Source organism: Barbus barbus, assembly GCF_936440315.1.
Source record: "Barbus barbus genome assembly, chromosome: 29".
Classification (NCBI taxonomy): Eukaryota; Metazoa; Chordata; class Actinopteri; order Cypriniformes; family Cyprinidae; genus Barbus; species Barbus barbus.
Window position 1 is genome coordinate 19,896,518 of NC_136757.1, and position 24,362 is coordinate 19,920,879.

At 39.8% G+C, this 24,362-nt stretch overlaps 1 protein-coding gene across 1 annotated transcript; it reads left to right on the forward strand.

The window, feature by feature from the left end:
• The first annotated feature begins 804 nt into the window (after nucleotides 1-804).
• Nucleotides 805-23,843, forward strand: LOC306849189 (unconventional myosin-If-like). The gene is made up of 28 exons (XM_079384051.1): nucleotides 805-984; nucleotides 10,526-10,657; nucleotides 10,972-11,061; nucleotides 11,163-11,257; nucleotides 13,833-13,920; nucleotides 14,008-14,097; nucleotides 14,196-14,327; nucleotides 14,663-14,797; nucleotides 14,919-15,051; nucleotides 15,179-15,375; nucleotides 15,457-15,537; nucleotides 16,031-16,117; nucleotides 16,212-16,298; nucleotides 16,395-16,562; nucleotides 16,674-16,759; nucleotides 17,028-17,109; nucleotides 17,210-17,316; nucleotides 17,415-17,513; nucleotides 17,799-17,943; nucleotides 18,082-18,196; nucleotides 18,618-18,787; nucleotides 19,028-19,173; nucleotides 22,055-22,201; nucleotides 22,285-22,433; nucleotides 22,525-22,584; nucleotides 22,705-22,933; nucleotides 23,004-23,176; nucleotides 23,260-23,843. The coding sequence occupies exons 1-28, from the start codon at nucleotides 982-984 to the stop codon at nucleotides 23,334-23,336; spliced, it is 3,303 nt and encodes a 1,100-aa protein (XP_079240177.1). The 5' UTR covers nucleotides 805-981; the 3' UTR covers nucleotides 23,337-23,843.
• The last annotated feature ends 519 nt before the right edge of the window (nucleotides 23,844-24,362 follow it).

The window sequence follows — 24,362 nt, forward strand, 5'->3', positions numbered from 1 at the left end:
CTTTATTGCTGTATTGCTAAAATATAAAAATAAACTTCCTGCATACTGTCGTTCAAGATTTAGTGCTAATAGAAGCTGTTTGTATGTGCATATTATATTTACATTCATTCAATTATTTATTTTTTTACTAGAAGCATTTACAAATTATGTACAATTTCTGTTGCAGGGATGCAGAATGAGAAACAACTTTAGAGGAAACAAATTAGAAATGGCACGCACTGAAAAAAATGATTCATTGAATTTACTAAATTTTTTCAAGGTAAGTGTTTAAATAAATTTAGTTGACTAACTTTCACCATTTTTTGTTTTTATGTAAATGTAGCTAAAAAAATTAAGTATATATTTTTTTAAGTGTATTGGTAGGCTGACAATAAACAACTAAAATTGTATTCAGGGGCCCAGGGCCCTACTGATCAGCCGGCATTGTATACACCCAGAGGTTGTTTGTTATTTTTAGGCCATCTGAGTTAAGGCTTTGGAGGCCCTTGGATCACTCAAACCAGGTTTGTTTTTGTATTCAGAGCTTAATGAAGAAGTTCAAACACGAGTGAGGGTGTGTTCAGTTCTGGTGTTTTGCAGGATGACTGTATAATTTCTGCATTTCTTGCAGTTTGTTGTCATCCATTCAACAGGAGGGTCTACATCCTGTGTCACACACCTCAAAGTAACGGCTGACTTGGAGCCTATGACACATTATTGGTTTTGCGTGATCGTGATCTAGGTGAGTTAGACCAATTATAGGTCCTCTACGCTTGTAAGCGTGTGTGGCTATAGAGCGTGCAACTTCTTCTTGTCTCACCTAAGGGTTGTGGGAGTTTGAGGAAGTGATCTTTGCTCAGTGCTTGTCACAGACTGCTTCCCTTCACTAAACTTTTGGTCTAGTGGCGTAGAGTCTGCCGGTCATGGCAGGGTGCTGAGAAACATTTGGACTGTCAAGCTCAACAAAGGAAGAACCACAAACGAGGAGGAACCCAGAGCATAATGGTAAAGTGCTTAGTATTATTGAAACTAGACGTTTAATGAGTTCTTTGAACTTTTATGACTGATTTTGAATCAGATCTAATCTGACTGTAAACTATTTAACTATTTGTTGCTCCTAAAATGCCTGTATATACCTGTAAGTAAGTGTATATAGGGTTATAATTTTGAAAAGTTTCCTCCTCTGTAAAGTCAAAATGCTTAAAGGGTTCATATAGGATGTATGAAACTAAAAAGGAAGCTCAAAGAACAGCATCATATAAAAGACAGGGTTTGTAGTGAACTCAAACTACTCCTTAAATGGAAGCTGATTAGCCTCATTAGTCATGGTTTAGCATCTGTGACTTTTAATTCTCTCTTTTTATTAGCTGAGTGCACTTGTTATCCATCAAAGCCTGACGCTGTCAAACCGGCAAAATGTTCACACATTTCCTTTGGTGAGGTACTGAGGGCTTTCATGATGTCAGGGCAAGGCAGCGAGGTAGCTGAGAGCAGTTTTGAGGCTGGGGTGGTGCTTCTGTAGGAAGTGAGCATTAGAGGATTTTTCGCAACAGCACCCCAGAGGTAGGGGATGGTGGGGAAGTATGTCAGAGGGTACTTGCGGTTCTTGTCGGTACTTCCTCACCACTTCTACAGCTTTCTGAAGCTTGTGTCTTTCTCAGCCTGTACTAAAAGATCCAGCAACTTACACAGATCAGATAATGGATGCGAAGTTGACAGGAACCACATTATTTTAGGGATAGTTTACCCAGTTTACTTCTGAATGAATCACAATGCTTTGCATTAGCCATTTTTGGAATGTGAAGATCAGTACGCGTTTTCCACTGGTCAAGCATTTTCCACTATTACCATGGCTACTACTATCTAGTTCCAGTGGCAAAGAGGAACATCAGTGATGTCATTCCAAGAAATAGTCAGACTTTGAATTGAAAGTCAGTAGGCTCCAAAACAAACTCAAACCCCACTTTTATTGGATGGACAAAAACAAACCACTGAGACAATTTTCAAAATATCAGTCCTTGTCAGTGCTCTGTTGTGTGTGTCATGTTTTCCTGCCTCGTGTCCATATTTGGTTTGTTTCCTGTCCTTGTATGATGTAATCAGTTTATTCTTGTCCAGCCGTGTTCGTCTCATTATCTATGATTTACCTGTGTATTTATAGTCCTGTCTGTTCAGTGTGATGTTGTCTGGTCTACTCGTTACTCCCCGGTGATCCTGTCTGTGTCTGCCTTGCCTTGTCCTGCCATGTCTTGATGTCTTCATTAAAGACATATATTTGAGTTTACATCCTCGTCTGCGTGTTCCTGTTTCCTCCTCGTGTGTGCACTGTGACAATCCTCTTTTGTGTTCCCAAGAAGAAAGTCATACAGGTTCGGATGCTTTAAGTAAGGTTTATTCTCTTCAAATGTCCATACACTCTTAAAAATAAAGGTGCTTCACGACACCATAGAATAACCTTTTTGTCTAAATGGTTCCATAAAGAACCTTTAACATCTGTAGAACCTTTCAGTTTCACATAAGGTTCTTTGTGGCGAAAGAAGGTTCTTCAGATTATAAAAAGGTAAGAAAGAGATGTTTCTTTAAAGAACCTTTGACTGAATGGTTCCTTGTGGAACCAAAAATGGTTCTTCTATGGCATCGCTTTGAAGAACCTTTTAAGCACCTTTGTTTTTAAGAGTGTATATATTTGAGAACCAGCAGAGAAAAAAAAGTGTTGTTTGTGAGTTTTATGAAGCAACAAAAGGTTTTGACAAAGTTCTGTCAGCTGTGTTCGAAATCACAAACTCTCTAAATAAGTATTTCTTGTTTATTTTCCTCGTGACCCTTAAAGTATGTACAACTTAGTATGAATGTGTGAGTATCAATGTAATCCAAACACACTACATCCGTAATGTTCTCATTTTCCTGAGACCTACCAGCATCAGTGGTGTTGCTTCATTGCCATTCACAAATCCTCTCCAATGACCTCATGGGATTTTTCAGTATCACCATCCCAGCCCCGAAATTGACAATTACATCATGAAAGCCCTCAGTAGCATCTTACCAAAGAAAACATGTGACCATTTAACCAAAGCATCAGGCTTTGATGAATAACTAGTGTACTCTACTAATTAAGGCATCATTGCATAAAAAAAAAGAAAAATCCCTCCTTCAGGATACTTTTCACCTACTGGTTTATGAATACTGTGAGTTTGGACATAATACTCATTTCACATATTGCCCACTTTATAGTGAAATAGGATTGTTTGTAATCAGCCTCCACCGGTGCTTTCTATCAGACATTTACATCAGCACAGACGTCAACGAATCAATGTCGGATTCATTAATGTCTGTCTTGCTCGTCAAGTGCTTGTGTTATCATTTCCTCTACCATTATTTCATAAGAGCATTTCAGTTATTTCAATATCTTTAATTTCTGAATGGTTCACAATGCCTTCATTAGCCAATTATGAAATGTAAAGATCAGATGTTTTCCACTGGTCAAGCATTTTCCACTTTTTTTTGCTAGTACTAAGTAACAAAGTAACAAATATTTATTCTTCATTCTGTAGATTTACACATCTTAGGTCACGCGTTTGCAGCACATTATGAACATTATGTAGCCTGTAATATCTCAGTACCTCTTTCAGCGAAAGAGAAATGTATCTTCAGAAAATCCAGTGTCCGTTAAACAACAGTTAATTCATTGTCCGTTAAACAAGAGTTAATTCATTGTCCGTTAAACAAGAGTTAAGGCATGATGCCTTCTGATGTTTGAGTTGCGGTTGAAACGAAGGCTAGGAATTCAGACCACAAACCCAGAAAAGGGTTTACAGCTTCTTAACGGTGCAACACATCAAAAGAAAAGAAGCCTTAAGGAGCTTATTTAGAAAAACATCTGGTTTACCTCAAATGTAAATGCAAAAATGAATGTTGAGGCTTAGATATATCAACACTATGAGACTCTGGCATGCGCGATTTAACTCTTCAACTGTAGTGTGCTTTCTGTGTAAAAAGAGAGTCTTTTAATAAAAATGTGTTGAATTCTGCATTTCGTGCCGATTATATATAAATATAAGCAGACAGCATTGTTATTATGCTGAGTTATAGGTGATTATGCGAAGAAAGCCACAACCTTTAATTTTACGTAGGATGTAATACATAAAAATGTGACACAGACACACAGCTGGTATATAACTTCCTTACATCTGCTGTTGCTTGGAACTGTCTGTGGTTTCCTGTCCTGTTAACCTTAGTTCAATCACCTGGTTATTTAGACTGGACCAATTCTAAAGTATGGTAATTAGAGAACCTACATTACAACCTACCTACAACCAGCACTGACTAATTTAGCTCACCCTTACCTATACCTCAGTAGAGTCATCATCCCCATTTAAACAGACGTGTACTATGTATTTGTAATGTTGTGAGATTTGCCTACTCCTTCCATTGGACTTTATTTTGAATTATGTAGGAGGAAACCTTCTACATATTTTACCTCAAAAGTCATCTTGTAAAGGATTTAACTTTGAAATGCTTGTCATGTAATGCCGAACATCTTAAACCATTTTAAAATCTGAAGATTAACACATTCTCTTTTTTTTCCCACCAGCGCACAACGTTGCAACATTTTTAGAAACACGTTTTCGACTTTGTATTTGTGAAAATCATATTTCCTTTTAAAACAAGTAACCTACATTTAGGTGTACATAGATGAGCATCTCGGTTCAGCTTTTAGCTTCTTCCAGTGGTTAGAATTTAAAGGATTGAAAGAGGAACTGGATGCTGTAAGTCTCTGTTTGGACCATGACTAAGTTTCCAAAGGCAGAATATGTCACTTGCTTCAATATCAGTGCAGTATGTCACTTTTACAACGTTTACTATTTGTACGGGATATATATTTAGAAGAAACAGGGTGAAATACTGCCTATGTAATCAGAAAAGTTTCCATCCTTTTAAATAAACTGTTGTTCCCTTTCGATACCTCACTTGTACTGCGTACGCTAGACGCTATGGGGAAAAACTCCTTTTTCTCAGAGGACTGAAGACTTTTTCAATCACGCAGTGTGACTGCACAGCCATTGGTTCGTGCAGTAAATAAAAACGAACCAATGGCTCGTCAGCGGTGCTGCACGAGCCTATGGCGGCAAAGCCCGCCAGAGCCCGCCAGAAAGGGTGGGGCCATCTGGCTATATAAGCGGGCGCTTCGCCATAGGAAATCAGATCAATTCTTTTTCAACGACGACGACGACCATTCCTCCGCTGGCACTTGGGACTGAAGACGCTCGCTGTAGAAACGCCTCGCTGCGGATAGAAGCTGCCTTTTCCTCTGCGCCCTCTCGCTGTTCTGCCTGCTCTTCGAGCTGCTCCAGCAACCTGTGCAGATGCCAGCCTCGTTCCCTGCTGCCATCCGGTGAGTCTAAAATCAAATTTCTCTGAAAGAGCAAATTTCAAGCGACGTTGTTGCAAATGTCGCACTGCGAGTGTGGCTCGCGCAGGGAATTCTGCATGATGCAGAAGGGCGGTGAGTGCTTCACCTGTGTGGGCAGCCCACACAGACTGCGCGTTCACTGAGACAGAATGCTCACTCGAGTATGAGTCTTGCTCTTCTCCACTCGCTGGCCTTCTACGAAGGCAGCTCCGCTCTTCCGTTTCTCCTCTCTCAGCAAGCTTGGAGAATGAAACGATAGAGCCACGGGGCTAAGTAACCGGTTTTGAATGATCCCACGCCGGCTCAAGAGCCCGTGTGCTCACTCTTACCGCAGCGCTCTGATCCGCCAGTGTTTTTACATGTGAGAATCACTGCCCCTCGTTACATGAGCGGCTATATCCTCTTGGGCGGACCGGAGTAGAAAGCTATCTTTGACAGCTTTGCGTGTGAGTCGCTGAAGCTGCTCCCTCACAAACAGACTGCTTTCATTGAAAGCCGCACCTGATTAGCTCACTATAAGGCGCCCACCGCCTTCCCCGCTTTCATGTTCCTCTTCTCCCAGGCACCTCGGAGGAAGGAACACTTAACTCGCGGAGCGGCGCGATCAGGCTTGAGTGATTGCACGCCGGTTTATCTCATGTGCTCACTTTAATCTGCTAGAGTGTGTTAACACGTGAGGATCAGCGCCCCTCATCGCATTGAGTGGAACAATCCTATACAGATCTTACAATACTGCGCTGGTTGACCCCGCCTTCCCCGCTCTCACACTCTGGATACTGAGAGATCGCGGGGCTGAGCGGTCAGGCTCAAGTGATTTGATGGGATGCGCGCATCAGTTTTTGATCTGCCAAGGTGTTCACACACAAAGATCATCAGTACCCCTCTTCTAATGAGTGGTTTGATATTTTTAGGCAGATTGATAGAAAAGGCTGTCATTATGATTATCTCTGTCAGCTTCAGACTCTAGACCACGCCCACCGGGGGTTGACTGCGCTCCTGATGGAAGCATTGAGTCTAGCACCCCGAAATGGCCTCTGTCACGCCTCCGAACACCCTGTTAGCTCGGGGTGTCGACGGCAATGTGTTTGTGTACATACTGTTGTGAACTGGGCCCGTTCAAATAGCGCCCACACAGCCGATCACTACTATAGTGAGGAAAAGTAAAACGCAAACATTTTCAAAGGAGTAATTTTCTCTTCCTCTTAACAGGTGTGTCGAGTCCCCACACGGCGACTCATCACCCGAATTAATCCAACACCCTTGCCACACGGTCCGAGTTCTGGCGGGCCATCCCCGGAGTGTCTCATTGGGTTCTGGGGATTATAGAATGAGGTTATTCACTTCGATTCGCTCAAAGACCCCCACGGTTCAGCGGTGTGGTCTCCACCTCAGTGCTAAGTGGCAACGCTCACGTCCTGCGAGCCGAGGTTAAGAATTTGCTGGCAAAATCAGAGCGAGTCAGGCTTCTACAGCCATTATTTCCTCGTCCCCAAAAGGATGGCGGCCTCCGGCCCATCCTCAATCTCAGCCGTCTGAACCGTGCCCTCATGAAACGGCCGTTCAGAATGACTACACTGAAGCAGATTCTCTCGCAAATTCGTTCAGGGGACTGGTTCTTTTTGCTGGATCTGGAAGATGCTTACTTTCACATCCAGATAGCCCCCCCTGTCACAGACGATTCTGGAGATTCGCCTTCGAGGGAGTTGCTTATCAATACAAGGTCCTGCCCTTTGGGCTGGCTCTGGCTCCTCGCACTTTTACAAAGTGCATGGATGCGGCCCTCTCCCCTCTGAGACAGATGGGAGTTTGTGTCCTGAATTACCTAGACGATTGGCTTATTCTAGCGCAGTCGACGGCCGAACTAATAGCCCACAGGTCCCTCCTCCTCAGTCACTTTAGAGTGCCTGGACTCTGGATCAATTTTGCCAATAGGGCAAAGGTTTAGTTCACAGAAGAAAGGATGTCATGACAGACGCTTCCAACTCAGGTTTGGGAGCTCTGTGCGAAGGCAGACTGACCTTCGGCTCCTGAACGAATGCGGAAGGCCGGCTGCACATCAACTGCAAAGAAATGTCGGCAGTATGTCAAGCCATTTGGTTCTTCCTGCCAGTCCTGAAGGGACACCACATGCTAGTCCGTTCAGACAGCATAACGGTGGTGTCGTACATAAATTGCCAGGGCGGGCTCACTTCGAAACGCCTTTTCGAGATGGTAGAATGCCTCTTGGAGTGGGCACATCTTAACCTGCGTTCATTGAGAGCAGTTCATGTGCTCGGCATACTGAACCAAGGAGCAGATATACTCTCTCAGAACAACGTCCCCTCAGAGGAGTGGATGCTCCACCCACAGATGGTTCAGAAAATCTGGCAGATCTTTGGCAGGGCAGAGGCCGACCTCAAAAGACAACTCTCACTGCCAAACTTACTTTTCAAAGAGTGAGGACGCATTGGCCCATGAATGGCCAAACCTCCTACTGTATGCTTTTCCCCCGATCGCTCTGATTCCTCAAGTAATCAGGTGAATCAGGGAACATAAGCACAAAGTGCGTCTGGTGTCCCCGCTCTGGAAGAACTATCACTGGATCTCAGAGTTCTCTCTTAGCTGCTAACAGCAGTTCCGTGGCCCATTCCCCTGAGGCGGGACTTCCCTCTCTCAGGCGAACAGAACGATCTGGCACCCCCAGCCCAAGCTGTGGGCCCTGCATCTCTGAGCTCCGAAGGGAATCAATAGATCTCCCCAAGAATGTACTAAATACCATTTCGCAGGCTAGAGCCCCATCTACGAGACACCTCTACTCCCTTAAGGGGTCGGTTTTCTCCGCCTGGTGTGAGGCCCACGGCAAGGAAACAACATGTGACATATCAGCGATATTGTCCTACTTACAAGAGCTGCTGGATAAGGGTCACTCCCCTTCCACGCTCAAAGTCTATGTGGCAGCTATAGCAGCTTATCACGCTCCTATAGCCGGACAGTCGGTGAGCCGGAACAACTTGGTTGTCCGTTTCCTGAAGGGATCTAGGAGGCTTCATCCTCCCCGACCCCTCACAGTCCCTACATGGGACCTGCCCACGGTCCTGAGAGCCCTCAAAGGCTTCCCCTTTGAGCCACTACAATCTGCAAGCTTAAAAACACTGTCGCTCAGGACCGCTCTGCTGCTGGCGCTAGCATCGGTGAAGCGAGTAGGTGACTTGCAGGCTCTCTCGATAAGCCCTGCCTGTCTTGAGTTTGGGCCTAACAACTCTAAGGTCGTCCTAAAGCCAAGACACGGTTATGTCCCTAAGGTGCTCTACACTCTGTTTAGGGCCCAGGTTATTACTCTCTCTGCGCTTCCTCCTTCTGAGGAGGACCAGGAGTTTAACCTTCTCTGCCTGGTCAGGGCATTGAGAACTTACATCGAGCATTCCGCACCCTTTAGGCAATCGGAACAACTCTCTGTCTGCTTTGGTGGTCGCACCAAGGGGTCTCCGGTCACAAGCAGAGGATTTCTCGATGGTTAATTGATGCTATCACACTAGCATACTCCTCCCTGGGCCTCCAGAGCCCCATTGGAGTGAGAGCCCATTCCACGAGAGGCGTGGCCTCTTCCTGGGAGTGGTCTAGTGGTGTGTCCATGGCAGACATTTGTGCGGCGGCCGGCTGGGCCTAGCCGTCCACATTTACCAGGTCCTATAACTTGGATGTTCCGGCCTTGCAGGCTCGGGTTTATCTGCTTAATGTGGCACACGCCTATCTAAGCGGTCTATTCTCAGGCATAGCCTGATTCCTCAGAACGCTCTTGGCCCTATTGCTAGTGCTAAGGCTGTACTTATGACCGTTGGAACGATTATCCAGGCCCGGGCTGACCTCTACGAGTTCAGTTCTCATGCCTCTTGCAGGATTCTTCCTGCTCCTAATTGGTCCCTTTGAGTCTTTATTGCTCAAGGCCAGTTGTATCAGTCGTTCCTCTTCATGGCATGGCGGGATTGTATTTGTTCCCCATAGCGTCTAGCGACACAGTACGTGTGAAGTATCGAAAGGGAACGTACTCGGTTACTTACGTAACCTCGGTTCCCTGAGATACGGGAACGAGTACTGCGTACAGTGCCATGCCATTCCGCTGCATGACTCAGGTCGTCGCTTCAGTCGAATTGGCCTGATTTCCTATGGCAAAGCGCCCGCTTATATAGCCAGATGGCCCCTTTCTGGCGGGCTCTGGCAGGCTTTGCCGCCATTGGTTCATTTTTATTTACTGCACGAACCAATGGCCGTGCAGTCACACTGCGTGATTGAAAAAGTCTTCAGTCCTCGGAGAAAAAGGAGTTTTTCCCCATAGCTTCTAGCGACGCAGTACTCGTTCACGTATCTCAGGGAACCGAGGTTACGCAAGTAACCGAGTACGTTTCCTGTTGGGTTTACTGGAGGTTAATGCCTCTAATGTATTGAGATACATTGAAATGCTCTGGCTAAAATATAACCTAAGCCTTCACAAAAGTCAAAAAGCCTCTTCAGAAGTCAGCCTGGCTAGATTCTTGTGTGGGACGCCCACTTTTAACAATTTAGTCAATTCATGATGGATAAAATCCAGCCCTATATATATTTTCAATATGTTTATGCAAGTAAAATGGATTGTAGATTTCATTCCATATTAGATTTACACTCCTTGATCTCAGCATCAAGGCACCATAAAATCTTTTCTGACTTCCTGTAGACCTGTTCAGTTACTAGTAAGAAAGAAATCATGGGTTCCCTGAAGAATTTTCAATAGGTATTTAGAAATGTTATTCTAGTGCTGTCAAACGATTAGTCATGATTAATCGCATCCAAAAAAAAAGTGTTTACATAATACATGAGTGTGTACTGTGTATATGTAATATGTAATAATAGAAACGTGATATGATATTTTTGCCATATCGCACACCCCTAGAACACATACATATTATGTAAACAAAAACTTTTATTTTGGATGCGATTAATCACGATTAATATATAGAGCTGGAGGACTTAAATATTCATTTAGAATTTATGATTAAAATAATTTGCTATATAAAGACTACAACAGCTATTTCCTCACATACATTAAATCAAATATTTGTTGTAAAATTCCTACAAATGGATGTTGTGACATGCCTTGCTCTCTTTCTATCATCTGTCCTTCAGGGCAGTAAGTATCACTGGCAGAGCCAGAATGTCAAGCAGAGTGGGGTTGATGACATGGTGCTTCTCTCCAAGATCACTGAAGATGCCATCGTGGAAAATCTCAAAAAGAGATACATGGACGATTACATCTTTGTATCCTTGATATCAAAGGGATTTAACACACTTCTCTCAGCTGATCAGTTAGCACTGTTTGTATTGTTGCTGTAACTGTTAAGACTTCAACGTTTTGTCTTCCTCTTTTGTTTACGTGTATCTCAACAATTAGCACACACTCACTTCCTGATTTTACATGACACTTAGCAGTCACTCTTTTGTTGTTACGTGAAAACAACACTTGACTACTACTTTAATTACATTTTATGATCTTTTTTTAATGAGTTGAACTGAAAACAGAGTTGGGTTGAATTTAACTGGATTGTTCATATATCCTTAACTGTGATTTGAAGACTTATATAGGGGCTGTATTGATATCGGTGAATCCCTTCAAACAGATGCCATACTTCACTGACTGTGAGATTGAGCTCTACCAGGGAGCGGTAGGTCAAATATATCAAACACTTACTGTCATTACAGTAAGCATTAGAATTTACCATGGCAATAGGATGTCAGATTCACAGCTATCTTATTTTTTCTTCAGGCCCAATATGAGAACCCACCACACATTTACGCTCTGACAGACAACATGTACAGGAACATGATGATTGACAGCGAAAATCAATGTGTCATTATAAGGTTTGTGGTGCTCGCATGATACATGCTGCCTGTTTCAATACGGATTTAATGTTCTTCCTGTGACTTGCCACATTCAAACCAAAACCCACTTTCACATGCAGGCCACACCTCCAGATCAAACCACTGGAGAAGAAATATCAGGGAATTCACATGACTTGCTTCTGGTTTAACATTCAAAGAAATCCGTCTTTGTATACATTTCCAGTTTTGAGAAAGCAGTCTGTGACCTTTCACTGTCTAACAACTCGAGACAAAAGTTGTGCAATCCTCTGCATTTTCAAGCCACCTCAGCCGTTTTGTAGAGATACACATTTCAGTATCAGTGTCATTCACTGATATCATTTTTTACTCTCTTCGGTCCCATTGTCACTGTTGGCAGTTCCTTCCCTTTTTTGTCACAGCCACAAAAGTCTTTGCAGCAGTGGTCACCATTCTTAGTATAGTTTCCTTCCTGATTTACACAGGCAGTGGAAAGGAGCTTGCAAATGTTGTTTCTTAATAGCTTTCTGAAACTAAAGGCTGCTTGCTACCTTGCTGCCAAGCTGAACTCAAGTTTGTATAAAATTTACTCTTTAGGTATCTTCCAAAGGGCAAAACCATCACATCTAATGAACTAGAACAAATCAAGCGAGGTTTAGACATGACATGACCAAGCAAAATTTAATAACAAAAATGACTCTCTCAGTAGAACCAAATAAAAAAGTTGATTTAATTTAGTTCCTTCAAGCATGACATTTTTATAATTTCAACCAAACATTGATATTATACAACCAGGATATTATAACACTGAAGTATGTATCTGATTGACCAAATATGGACATCTTAGTGTCGCAAGATGTGTCCTGATGCTTTCCTACTTCCATTTTTTGGGTCTCAGCCAATGAGGGTGAGAATAGCCATATGTAGGCATACAAATTAATTCAGCTGACGACTGCTATAATTTCTTTTTTTTAAAGAATTGAAAAGGGGTTTAAAAGCTGCTACCCACAATTTCCTGTGACAGTTTTAAAAGCATGCTTGAGTGTTTGTGTGTGAGAATGTGAATTCAAACAGAACTGATGTACTGGTGATGAATGGCATTCAGGGCCGCTAAGTGCTAAGCAGAATTGTATTGTTGTGCCCCCTCCCTGAAATATTATGGAAGAAGAAAAAAGCAGCTATTACAGGGGTCAAAATAGAACTTTATTAAAATATAAAAGTAAATACAGACTTAGCCAAAAATATCGGCACCCTTGGTAAATATGATCAAAGAAGTCATATGTGAAAATTATTCTGCATTGTTAATCCTTTTGATCTTTTATTTAAAAAAAAAATTGGATAATAAGAATTTAAAATGGGGGGAAATATCATTATGAAATAAATGTTTTCCTCAAATACACGTTGGACACAATTATTGGCACCCCTAGAAATTCTTATGAGTAAAATATCTATATTTATCTATCGAGGTATATTCCCATTCATATTCACAATTTTGAGCACTCCAGGGTGATTATGAACATGAAATTAAACAGCCATGGCTTCCTGTTTCACAGAAATATAAATAGGAGGGAAAACAAAGCCCAAATTTCCTTAATCATCCATCACAATGAGAAAAACTAAAGAATATATTTCTGATGTGCAGCAAAAGATAATTGAGCTTCACAAATTAGTGATGTGGCTTTAAGAAAAGAGCTAGAGCAGTGAAAATTCCCATTTCCACCATCAGGGCAATAATTAAGAATTTCCAATCAACTTAAAATGTTACGAAACTGCCTGGAAGAGGACGTGTGTCTATAGTGTCCTAATGCCAGGTGAGGAGGAGAGTTTGAGTGGCTAAAGACACTCCAAGGACCACAGCTGGAGAATTGCAGAAAATAGTTGAGTCTCGGGGTCAGAAAACCTTAAAAACAAAGAAATGTCAAACAGCACCTACATCACGTGTTGTTTGGGAGGGTTTCAAGATAAATTCTCCTAGCTCATCCAAAAACAAACTCTAGCATATTCAGTTATCAGACACGACTGGAACTTCAAATGGGACTGGCTTCTATGGTCAGATGAAACAAAAAAAATTAACTTTTTAGCAGCAAACACTCAAGATGGGTTTGGTGAACACGGGGATAAAAAGTACCCCATGTGTACAATGAAATATACTGCGATATATAAAATTTAGAGCTGTTAAACTGGCAAATGGAGGTTTCAAAAAGTATTGAATAAAAGGGTACTGTTAATTGTGGCCAGTGTGTTTTAGAGAAAAACATTTATTTCATAATGATATTTCCCCCCATTTTAAATTCTTATTATCCAATGAAAGGTTAGATTTTTGTGATTTAAAAAAAAAATAAGGATTAGCAATGCAGACTAATTTTCACAGCCACCTTTGATCATATTTACCAAGGGTGCCAATATTTTTGGCCATGACTGTAAATACTTAAATTGTAATTAAATTGTATTATTTGTAAATTACAGTTGTAGATGTTACCTATGGTTATGATTTTATTAATACAGTTGTCTGATTGATTTTGTCTCATTCACATTGAATCAGAGAGATTTAACAATCAAGGAGTTATGTTCTTCTCTTGTATATGTTTGTGTTCAGTGGGGAAAGTGGAGCAGGAAAAACAGTTGCTGCTAAATACATTATGGGCTACATCTCTAAAGTATCAGGAGGAGGAGCTAAAGTCCAGGTAACAACTGTGTTTGAAATACTTTTTTACCATTTTAGAAGCAAATGGCAGTTCTAAAACTTATGCCGCGTTGTTTTTGTTGTTCAGCATGTGAAGGAAATTATCCTGCAGTCAAACCCTCTGCTGGAAGCCTTTGGCAATGCGAAGACAGTCCGCAACAACAATTCAAGTCGCTTTGTGCGTTTCACACTCACATATATGCAGCTTAGTTTTATGAATTTACAAAACGCAAACCTGTGTTCCATTACTGTGAGTAATGCTAGCTCGATTGACAGGGCAAATACTTTGAGATCCAGTTTAGTCGAGGAGGAGAGCCAGACGGAGGGAAGATCTCCAACTTCCTGCTGGAAAAATCAAGAGTCGTGAGCCAGAATGAAAATGAAAGGAACTTTCACATCTTCTACCAGGTAGAAAAATCTTCTAATTATAAGAAAGAAAATTTGTTTAGACATTGCCTTAAATGTGAAATATTTTAATCACTGAGATCTCAGGAAAAAAAAATTGTTTTGTTTTCAAATCCACGTCACCACCAAAAAAAAAATGTATATGTAACATTATTTAAACAATGATTTAATATATTTATTATTTAAATATATTAAATATTTAATGAAAATGTTATTTTTCTCAGAGCTGCATCTGGAAAATTCATAGAATCAAAAGACAAATTCATGCTGATCACAGATAATACTAATGGGTAGCATGAATAGCTATAGAATTAACCACCTCTCTCTCTCTTTTTAAGCTAATAGATGGTTGCACGCCTCAGCAGAAGGAAGAATTGGGAATTATGACCCCAGATTACTACTCCTATCTGAACCAGTCTGGAACATACAAGGTGGATGGAACTAATGACAGCAAGGACTTCCAAGAAACCATGGTATTTATTTTCTTCAATATTATCATGCCAGATTATGTGTGTGTCTCCTCTCAGACACTTTGAGAACCGTACAGTTTTCGCTACTAAGACCTTTGTTAACCCTGATTTTTGATGTCTACAGGAAGCCATGCAGGTGATCGGCATACCGGAGATGTTTCAGAGGCAGGCGCTGCAAATTGTAGCTGGCATCTTACATCTGGGCGCCATCAGTTTCATTGAAGCGGGAAACTATGCGCAGGTGGAGAGCACGGACTGTAAGTGATATGTAGATGGAGTTTGTCCATTTGCTGTTCTGAGTAATAATAGTGACTTATTATTTTTATCTTTGGAAATGTTCTCTTAGACTTTGCATTGACATATTTTACCCTGCTTTCAACCCAGTACTGGCATTCCCTGCATACCTGCTGGGCATCGACCAAAACCGTCTACAGGAGAAGCTCACCAGCAGGAAAATGGACTCTAAATGGGGTGGTAAATCTGAAACCATTGATGTGACTCTGAACAGAGAACAAGCGAACTACACACGTGACGCTCTCTCCAAAGCACTCTACGCCCGTCTGTTTGACTACCTGGTTGAGGTTTGTGAATGGCGTATAAACACCCTATAACTACTGGTTGAGGGAAAAAGGTTATTTTTTTACCTTTCTCTGTCTGAGCAGGCAATAAATAAAGCCATGCAGAAACCGATTGAGGAGCTTAGTGTTGGTGTGCTGGATATTTATGGATTTGAAATTTTCCAGGTGAATATCCTCTCCTTTATATCTTATCCTCTGATTGTTATTGCATTATAAAGAGGTCATTTTAACCTTCTAATCATTTATCAGCCAATTAGGTATATTTGTCATTTTAATTGACAATAAATATACACTGCAATTCAAAAGCAGCAATAATAAGCAGTAACTCTTTTTAACATTGATAATAAGAATTGTTTCTTAAGCACCAAATCAGCATATTTTTATTTTAAAATATATTAAAAATCAATTATTTTAATGTTATTTTAAAGTTGGACCGTACAACTGTTTTACTGTATCTTTGAACAAATAAATGTAGCCTTGGTGAACCTAAGAAGCTTATTTCAATATGAAAAAATCTTAAGGTCGTTTTGAACATTAGACATTTTGTGTTTTTAATGGTTATTTTCAATTGTGAAGGTTTGTAAGTAGCATGAAAAATTAAAGTACATTTAAATTCAATTCTATTATTAATAACAATCATCTGTTTTTATTTCTCTAGAGAAATGGTTTTGAGCAGTTCTGTATCAACTTTGTGAATGAAAAGTTGCAGCAGATCTTTATTGAGCTGACACTGAAAGCAGAACAGGTACAACATACAATCCTTTCAATATACTTTTCACTAGTATCCCTCTTGATGTGTATAAAGTCTCAATCGACTTCTTGTTCTTTACATCCCGCAGGAAGAGTATGTACAGGAGGGCATCAAATGGACACCCATAGAATACTTTAACAACAAAGTTGTGTGTGACTTAATAGAAAATAAACTGGTAAGCATGTAGAGAGACTGTACTATATAAATTAATAGCACAATTAATAATTCATATCAATTTATCAACTGTAACCCTGTTCCCCCTCAATCCCAGAATCCTCCCGGCATCATGAGCGTGCTGGATGATGTGTGTGCTACCATGCACGCCAAAGGAGATGGTGCTGATATGACTCTGCTTCAGAAGCTGCAGGCTGCGGTGGGGACACACGAGCACTTCAACAACTGGAACTCTGGTTTCGTCATTCACCACTATGCTGGCAAGGTGAGTTACGACTTTTGACCTTCAGTGCTTACCAACCTCAAACTTTTGAACAGTAGTGTATATACTGTAGCACTCCTAAATTGCTTCTTATTAACTACTACTTTGATTCAGGTGTCGTATGATATCAGCGGTTTCTGTGAACGAAACAGAGACGTGCTTTTCCCTGACCTCATAGAACTGATGCAAAGCAGCCAATTGTAAGTGCTAATTCTCTTTTTCTCTCTCATCATAAGAATTGCTTATAGTCAGAGGTTGTTTTAGGTTTGGTAAAGGGTAGAGAACGTAATATAACAGAAAGCCAGGAAACAAAGACAGAACAAAGACAGATGAGTGTTATCAATTTTCCCTGAAATACTGGTTTTCTACTTCTGGAAAACACTAGCAAATTGGCATAACCCCTTTTTTCCATAATCTCAATCAACATGTTCCAAACATCCAAAAATATTTATCTCTCTGGCATTGCAGCGACTTCATTCAGAGCCTCTTCCCAGAAAACCTCAACACGGATAAGAAAGGTAGACCAACCACTGCTAGCTCGAAGATCAAAGTAAGACCAATGTCCTTAATAAACTCTTACTCTTCTGAGGATCAGCACACTTGTCACATTTTCTTTATCTGGAGTCACTCTCTCATTGTCTGGTCCACAGAGACAAGCCAACGAGTTGGTTAGCACACTGATGAAGTGCACACCGCACTACATCCGCTGCATCAAACCCAATGAGACCAAAAGGCCCAAAGACTGGGAGGAGAGCAGGTGAGTCATGTTCATTCAAATAAGACTCCAGATATTTGGATGGTGTAAATGAACTACAACATGTGCTATCCATAAATTTACACTTTTATTGTTCCTAGAATGAAACATCAAGTTGAATATCTGGGCTTGAGGGAAAATATTAGGGTACGACGTGCCGGCTTTGCTTATCGTAGAATTTTCCAGAAGTTTTTACAGAGGTAAGAGCAAGCCTGAATAAATATGTTGGTCATAAAATATGTTGAAAATGTGTTTACACAGGTATTTTAGTAGCATTGCAGTCCAATGCTTGAATTGGCTCTGGGTTTTTCCAGTTAAGTGAATTAACCTCAGGTGAGGGAGCTCAAATTATTTAGTCTCTAGTGTTAATCTCAGCGGAAATATTGCTGATGTGTTAATTTTGACCTCTCTGGAGTGCTCATTTTAGGGGTGATTTCCCAGGTGTGTTAATCTCAGTGCTAACTGAAACACTTGTGTTTTGCTAGGTACGCCATTCTAACAGAAGAGACATGGCCATGTTGGCGAGGCGCGGAACAGCAGGGTGTTTTGCACCTCTTGCGTTCTGTTAACATGGACACAGATCAGTACCAAATGGGCCGCACCAAAGTCTTCATCAAGAATCCAGAGTCGGTGAGGCTCAGAAATCTTAAAGTCACACAAATAAGACCTAAGACTCCTAAAAGCAGGCCATTAATAAACTGTTGGTCAAATCCAGACTTTTTCTTAAGTAACTTTTCTTGTTACAACTCACATTTCTTTTAACTGTAGCTATTTTTGCTGGAGGAGATGCGAGAGAGGAAGTTTGACACGTTCGCCAGAACTATCCAGAAGGCGTGGAGGAAATACATCGCCAGGAGGAGATATGAACAGATGCGGGAGGAGGGTGAGTGCAAGTTTACAAGAGTACAAAACCTGGAGACTTCCTAAAAAAGGTAGCATCCTAACAGTCATAGAACTTCATAAGTGACTGATTTGAAGCAGTCTACATAGGCAGCAACTCCCAAACAGTGTTCCCATTAATTTAGAAAGACTTTGCTGTTAGCATTTTGGCTAAGCTAACAGCAGTATCCTCTAATAGGCATAAAAATACACTGCATATACAAATATTGGGTACAATAATTATTTTGAATTATACTCAACTATTTTAGGTGATCATTTTAGATGTTTTAGTATTAAAATAAATAGATTTATTTATAATCTACGTTTCTGTTTTGTAATGTTTATATCGCATATGGTAGCCTATACCCTGTAAGAGAAAACCCTGTATGTGAGGTACTTATTCTGTCTCTTTATGTAATTTTCAGCCTCTGATATACTGTATAACTTTAAAGAACGACGTAGGAATAGTATAAACAGGAACTTTGTCGGCGATTACCTTGGAATGGAAGAGAGACCAGAACTCCGGCAGTTCATGGCCAAGAGGGAGCGAGTGGACTTTGCAGACTCGGTCAACAAGTTTGACCGTAGGTTCAAGGTGAGAAACTAATAAGCAAAAATGATGTGTACAGTTAAAAGTTTAGGGTTGGTGAACTTTTTTAATGTTTCTGAAAGAATTGTCCAAATTTGGCACTCAGAAAACATTTCTGATTATTAGCAATGTTTAAAACAGTTGTTCTGCTTAGTATTTTTGTAAATTAAAAAGAATAGCAATTATTTCAAATAGGATAAATAAGGGCATAAATAAGCTATAATTATTTCCCACTGTTTTCATTAGTCTATAAAGAGGGATCTAATACTGACTCCGAAATCCATTTACCTAATCGGTCGGGAAAAGATAAAGAAAGGACCAGAGAAAGGCCAGATAAAGGAAGTTCTGAAAAGAAAGCTGGACATTGGAAGTGTCCGTTCAATCTCTTTGAGGTGAGTTGCTGCCTCATACCACCCATTTTACAGCTATAAAGTGTATGCTGGGGACATATGAGTCAATATACAGTATATATTTGTTTAAGAAACAGATGTATGATTGTGACCACAAACAAAAGGGTGGATCCTTAGTCTAAGATATAAAGGCGTTTTTGTACACATTTTTGCTTATTTAACAAGGACTGGCTATGAAGATGATTTATAAATGTGTAAATATTTAACTTGTAAAAATCTCAATTGCATATCCCAAAAAGCATTACATTATATTGCATTATAGCTTATTTATTTATAACAAGCTGCCAGACCACCACTGCTGCTACAGCAGATCTTATACGGAAGTTCTGCAGGGTCAAACTATTTGCAAAGTGCAAAATGGAAATTAGCAAACAGGAAATGAGTTCATATTTATGGCTGCTCAGTTCTTGTTTTCTACTTTATGTGTCAAGTCTGAGAGAGAATGAAAGTGGTTTTGAACGAGGGAGAGGGATGATGATTTTCTACTCCTTATGATGATGATTAATGATGATATATCAAAGACAAATGAAGATAATGTGAAAATCAATTACACATTAGTCAATAACATTTTATGTGCTTTGATATTTCATCAGTTGTGCCCTCTCTCATCTCCTCTCCTTCTGTCCTTAATTGCTCATAATTCTTCTTCAGTGTGTAAGTTTGAACTGTGCACACAAGTGATGAGAACATGTCATTTGTTTGATTTGAGTTATATATAAATATGCTGCTAGATCTTCCTTGACATGGTTTCTTCATAATCACACCCAGAACTCTTTATACGTTTTATTCTTAAAAAAATATTTTACTGAATGGTATCTATTTATAAAAAAAAGTTCAAATGAACAATTCTGTTTTGGTATCGATGGAGGCTTTGTCTTTTTTTCAAATGTCTTTGAAAAAAATCTCATTACTATATTGATTAAAAATACTGTAAAAAACAGTAACATGAAAAATTACTACAATTTAAAAATGTAGTAAATGTAGTAAAAATGTTTTCTATTTTAATAATTTTTTTTAAATGTAATTTCATCCTGTGGTTATCACTCCAGTCTTCAGTGTCAAACGATTCTTTAAACATTATTCCAAAATGCTGATTTGGTGCTCATGAAACATTTCTTATATTTGTCAATGTTGAAAACAGTTGTGCTGCCCCCTGGGGTCTGAGGGTGTTTTGGGGTCCTGGAGAAGTTTCGACATGCCCTGACATTTTTTAGTTGCTTATAAAAAATATAAATGGCTAAAGTCTAATAACACTGTAAACAGCAAAAACTGGGCTACAATAATATGTTAGTAGCATTTATGTACATGATTGTGTTTTTGAGAAAGCAATGTTTATGCATGGTTAGTGAAAAACTAAGATTTTGAAGTCACTGAAAAAAGGCCATAAAACACATACAGAACATTTGTTCACAAGACTTTTGAGAACTGGATCTTGTAGCCTAGAGTTTTGCTTCAAAATTATGTGAAAATCATTCTGCTTACTCATTCACAGAAAACAATATATTGATTTAAATTTGACATGTTTTGTGATCGAAAGCCTATATACGAGGGAGTGGCAATGGCCTTGAATATTAAGTGATTTTCACCTGAGAGACAAAGGGCCCTCCCCTAATAGCCCCTAATGGCCCATCAGTGTGACTGTGCCTTTGAGGCAGGTAAGAGAGAATGTGAGGAGATTGAAAAAATTTTTTTTTTTTATTATTTGTATTTTATTTACAACACCGTATAATCAAAACATGCATAATAAAGGTCAAAGACACATTCTGCACACTGATCTAACCACTGAGATGTGAACAGACTTTGAGTCATTCCTGCAACAGATTCTGTTCAACAAGTGAAACAAGTAAATCATACCTGATATTTACTTGTTTTATTGAAGTATTTTTGCTTCTTTCATGGATTCATGAAGACAAAAACATAATCAGTAGTCAAGGATCTTGTTTTACCATAGAATATCAGTGTAGTTGAACATCTGATGTTGGTGCAGCGCTCTCAGAGGAAAACAGTTTGAAGAGACTGAAAGTCAGCAGGATTCATCTGTGGTGCAGGTGTCTGATTCAATAAAATACAAAAAAAACATTTGTGAGCATCTCTGTCCCTCCCTCCCTCTCTCTCTCTCTCTCTCTATATATATATATATATATATATATATATATATATATATATATATATATATATATATATATATATATATAGGTTTTGTAGCCATAGACACAAAAAACAAAGACATTTTATATCTGAAAAGCTAATTATTAAAAGCCTACCCTGTTAAAAAATATTTTAATAACGTGCTAAACAATAATAATAAACATGTTCTAAACATACTTAGAGTCGTAGCATTCATCATGTTACAGTGTACACTCTTATTACTTTTATTGTTTCATATAGAGCATGAAAGCATAATCGCTGAAAAATCTGGCTTTGTTTATGTTGGGCGTCTCAATGTGCGCGCGGCTCATGTGGTTATTTACATATGAATGGCGCGAGAGTGCGGGATCACATTAGAAATAATGAGTTAGACGGGAAAGACTGAACATTGTGTTGGTTTCACACGGATTACTTCACAGAATATTTGTGAATGACTTCATTTAAAAATAGACACTTCAAGCTTTTTATAGATATAATCCCATGTCTGTGTCCAACTGTCTCTTTTGTCCAATTTAATAAATCTTTGAATGGAAATATTAATTTCTTTTAAAAAAAAAAGTTTGAGAAACTCTGACCAAGACCACACTAGAAATGCCCTCAAAAACATTGGACGAATGCTGGGATTATAAATTATATTGAAATTTTGCATTCTTGGACAAGCACCATATTTTATTAAGGAAATGTAAAAAATTTGTTTTCTTTCATTTCCCTCCAGCACAAGGCAAGATGACTTCTTCATCCTTCACGAGAATGAGTATGACAGTCTTCTGGAATCCACATTTAAGACTGAGTTCCTCAGTCTGCTTTGCAAGCGTTACGAGGAGCAGACCCGAAGCAAACTATCATTGTCCTTCAGCGACAGGTGCTCATAACTCTCTATCTCTCATTTATAGCATTAGACTCATTCCAGTGCAGAACATAAATGAATACTAATGTTTTGTGCAGGCTGGAGTTCCGAGTGAAGAAGGAGGGCTGGGGAGGAGGCGGCATGCGTGTGGTGGTTTTCCAGAGGGGACAGACTGATTTAGCCGTCATCAAACCTGGAGGAAAGACCCTCACTATCTCAATAGGAGATGGACTACCAAAGACATCCAGTATGTGAGATGGATAGATGAATGAAGAGCGTCAGCAGTGACAGAAAAACTGTTCATTGAGCTTCACTGCATGTACTTTGTTTTTCTCCAGAGCCAACCAGGAAAGGCATGTCACAGAGTCATGGAGGAAGAAACCAGCCACGGCACAGAGGTAGAAAAATTCTTAATTTAATTAAAATTCTGAGCTGGAACTGCTGTGTTGAACCATGTGGATACATTTTTATTCTCTCTATATTTATTGAAACTCTCCATATGATATGATTTTTAACAGGGGGCCATCAGAATGGGGCAGCACAGTTTGCCCGGGGTGGTGCTCAACAGCACTCTCAGCCACCGCAGCAGCAGAGGGAAGCGACGTACTCCATGCCGATGAGGAACCCTCCACCCAGCAATCCTCTTCCTAAACTGGGATCGCAGAAGAATCAAAGAGGCTCCAGGCCGGCCCAGAATCAGTCCACAAACCTCGACTTCCTCAATGTGCCTGAACAGGGCATGTCAGGGTAAGAGAACACCGATAGAAAACATTTCAAATCCAGGTTTGTAAATACTAAACAGTCCAAAACTTTCCAGAATGCAGCGGAAAAGGAGCATCAACCAACGGCCTCCACCGGCCCCCTCAAGCCGCCCCAAACCTCAGCCCCGACCAAAGGGCCCTCGCTGCAGAGCACTTTACCAGTATTTTGGCCAAGATGTGGATGAAATTAGCTTTGATGTCAATGACATCATAGACCTTGTCAATGAAGGTGAGACTTGGAAATAAGAATGGTGTGAATTCGATTTAATTGACTGTTGAATTGTATCTAATGTTCCTTTGGGTTTCCTGTAGATCCGTCAGGGTGGTGGCGAGGGCGGATTCATGGGAAGGAGGGTCTCTTTCCTGGGAACTATGTGGAGAAGATCTGATCTCTGCATGTCAACAAGGTCACACTGATGAACCTGCACCATGACTTTTGACCTCTAATCTCCACTAGATCATGGAAAATCTTAGGCTCTGGGAATTTTCACACAAGCCAGTGACGAGATCAGCGACTTGTCACCATTTTGTAGTATTTTTGCTGAATTTTATGACATTTTTTGTAATTAGTTAAATTTGTAATTAGACAAATTTGTTGGTACAGTTTTCAGGCTAAGAGAGAGCATTCACTGTTTACAAAGACTCTGCACTGTCCACAAATGACCACTTGACTGTGCTGTTGTGCAGTTTGAAAGATTTTCAAAAACTCTCTTCTTTCAAAGGGAAGAACAACAATCACAGCTTTTTCCTTACTCTGTGTCTAATTTCCTGAAAAGTATATGTAAAAAATAAGAACATATTTTCTATGCATCAATTTTTTCATGCTTCTTTTTATCCTTCTTCTGTGTAAAATCTTCAATCATAAAAAGTATAAATTGATGTCTGATACTAACCGTATTATAGAGAGCTTTGTTTAACAGATCTCAATGCTGCACTATATTAAATTTTAAATGACATCCTGTAAAGAAATATGTAAATATATATATATATATATATATATATATATATATATATATATATATATATATATATATCCTAATGTTTTAGCCACAAATGTGATTATACACTTAAAAGTAAGGAATATGTCAATTACAATGTGATCATTTAGGATTTTGAATGAAAAGACAGATCAATTTTCGTTGAATGGAGAATCTGATCATGTTTGCATCTGGAAGTATGTAGTTATTACTTTTCAGTGAAAACTTGGAGCAAAGCCTTAAAGGGATAGTTTACCCAAAAATAAAAATTCTGTCATCATTTACTCACCCTCAAGTAGTTCCAAACCTGTATGAATGTCTTTGTTCTGCTGAACCCAAAGGAAGATATTTTGAAGAAAGTTTGTAACCAGGCTGTTTTGGGGCACCATTGACTTCCATAGTAGGGAAAAAAAAATACTATGGAAGTCAATGGTGCCC

Excerpts from the sequence above, each read along its gene's own strand:
- LOC306849189 (XM_079384051.1), top strand. Across the intron at positions 16,118-16,211 it reads TGACACTGAAAGCAGAACAG|GAAGAGTATGTACAGGAGGG; the intron begins GTACAACATACA and ends TACATCCCGCAG. Across the intron at positions 16,563-16,673 it reads TTCACCACTATGCTGGCAAG|GTGTCGTATGATATCAGCGG; the intron begins GTGAGTTACGAC and ends ACTTTGATTCAG.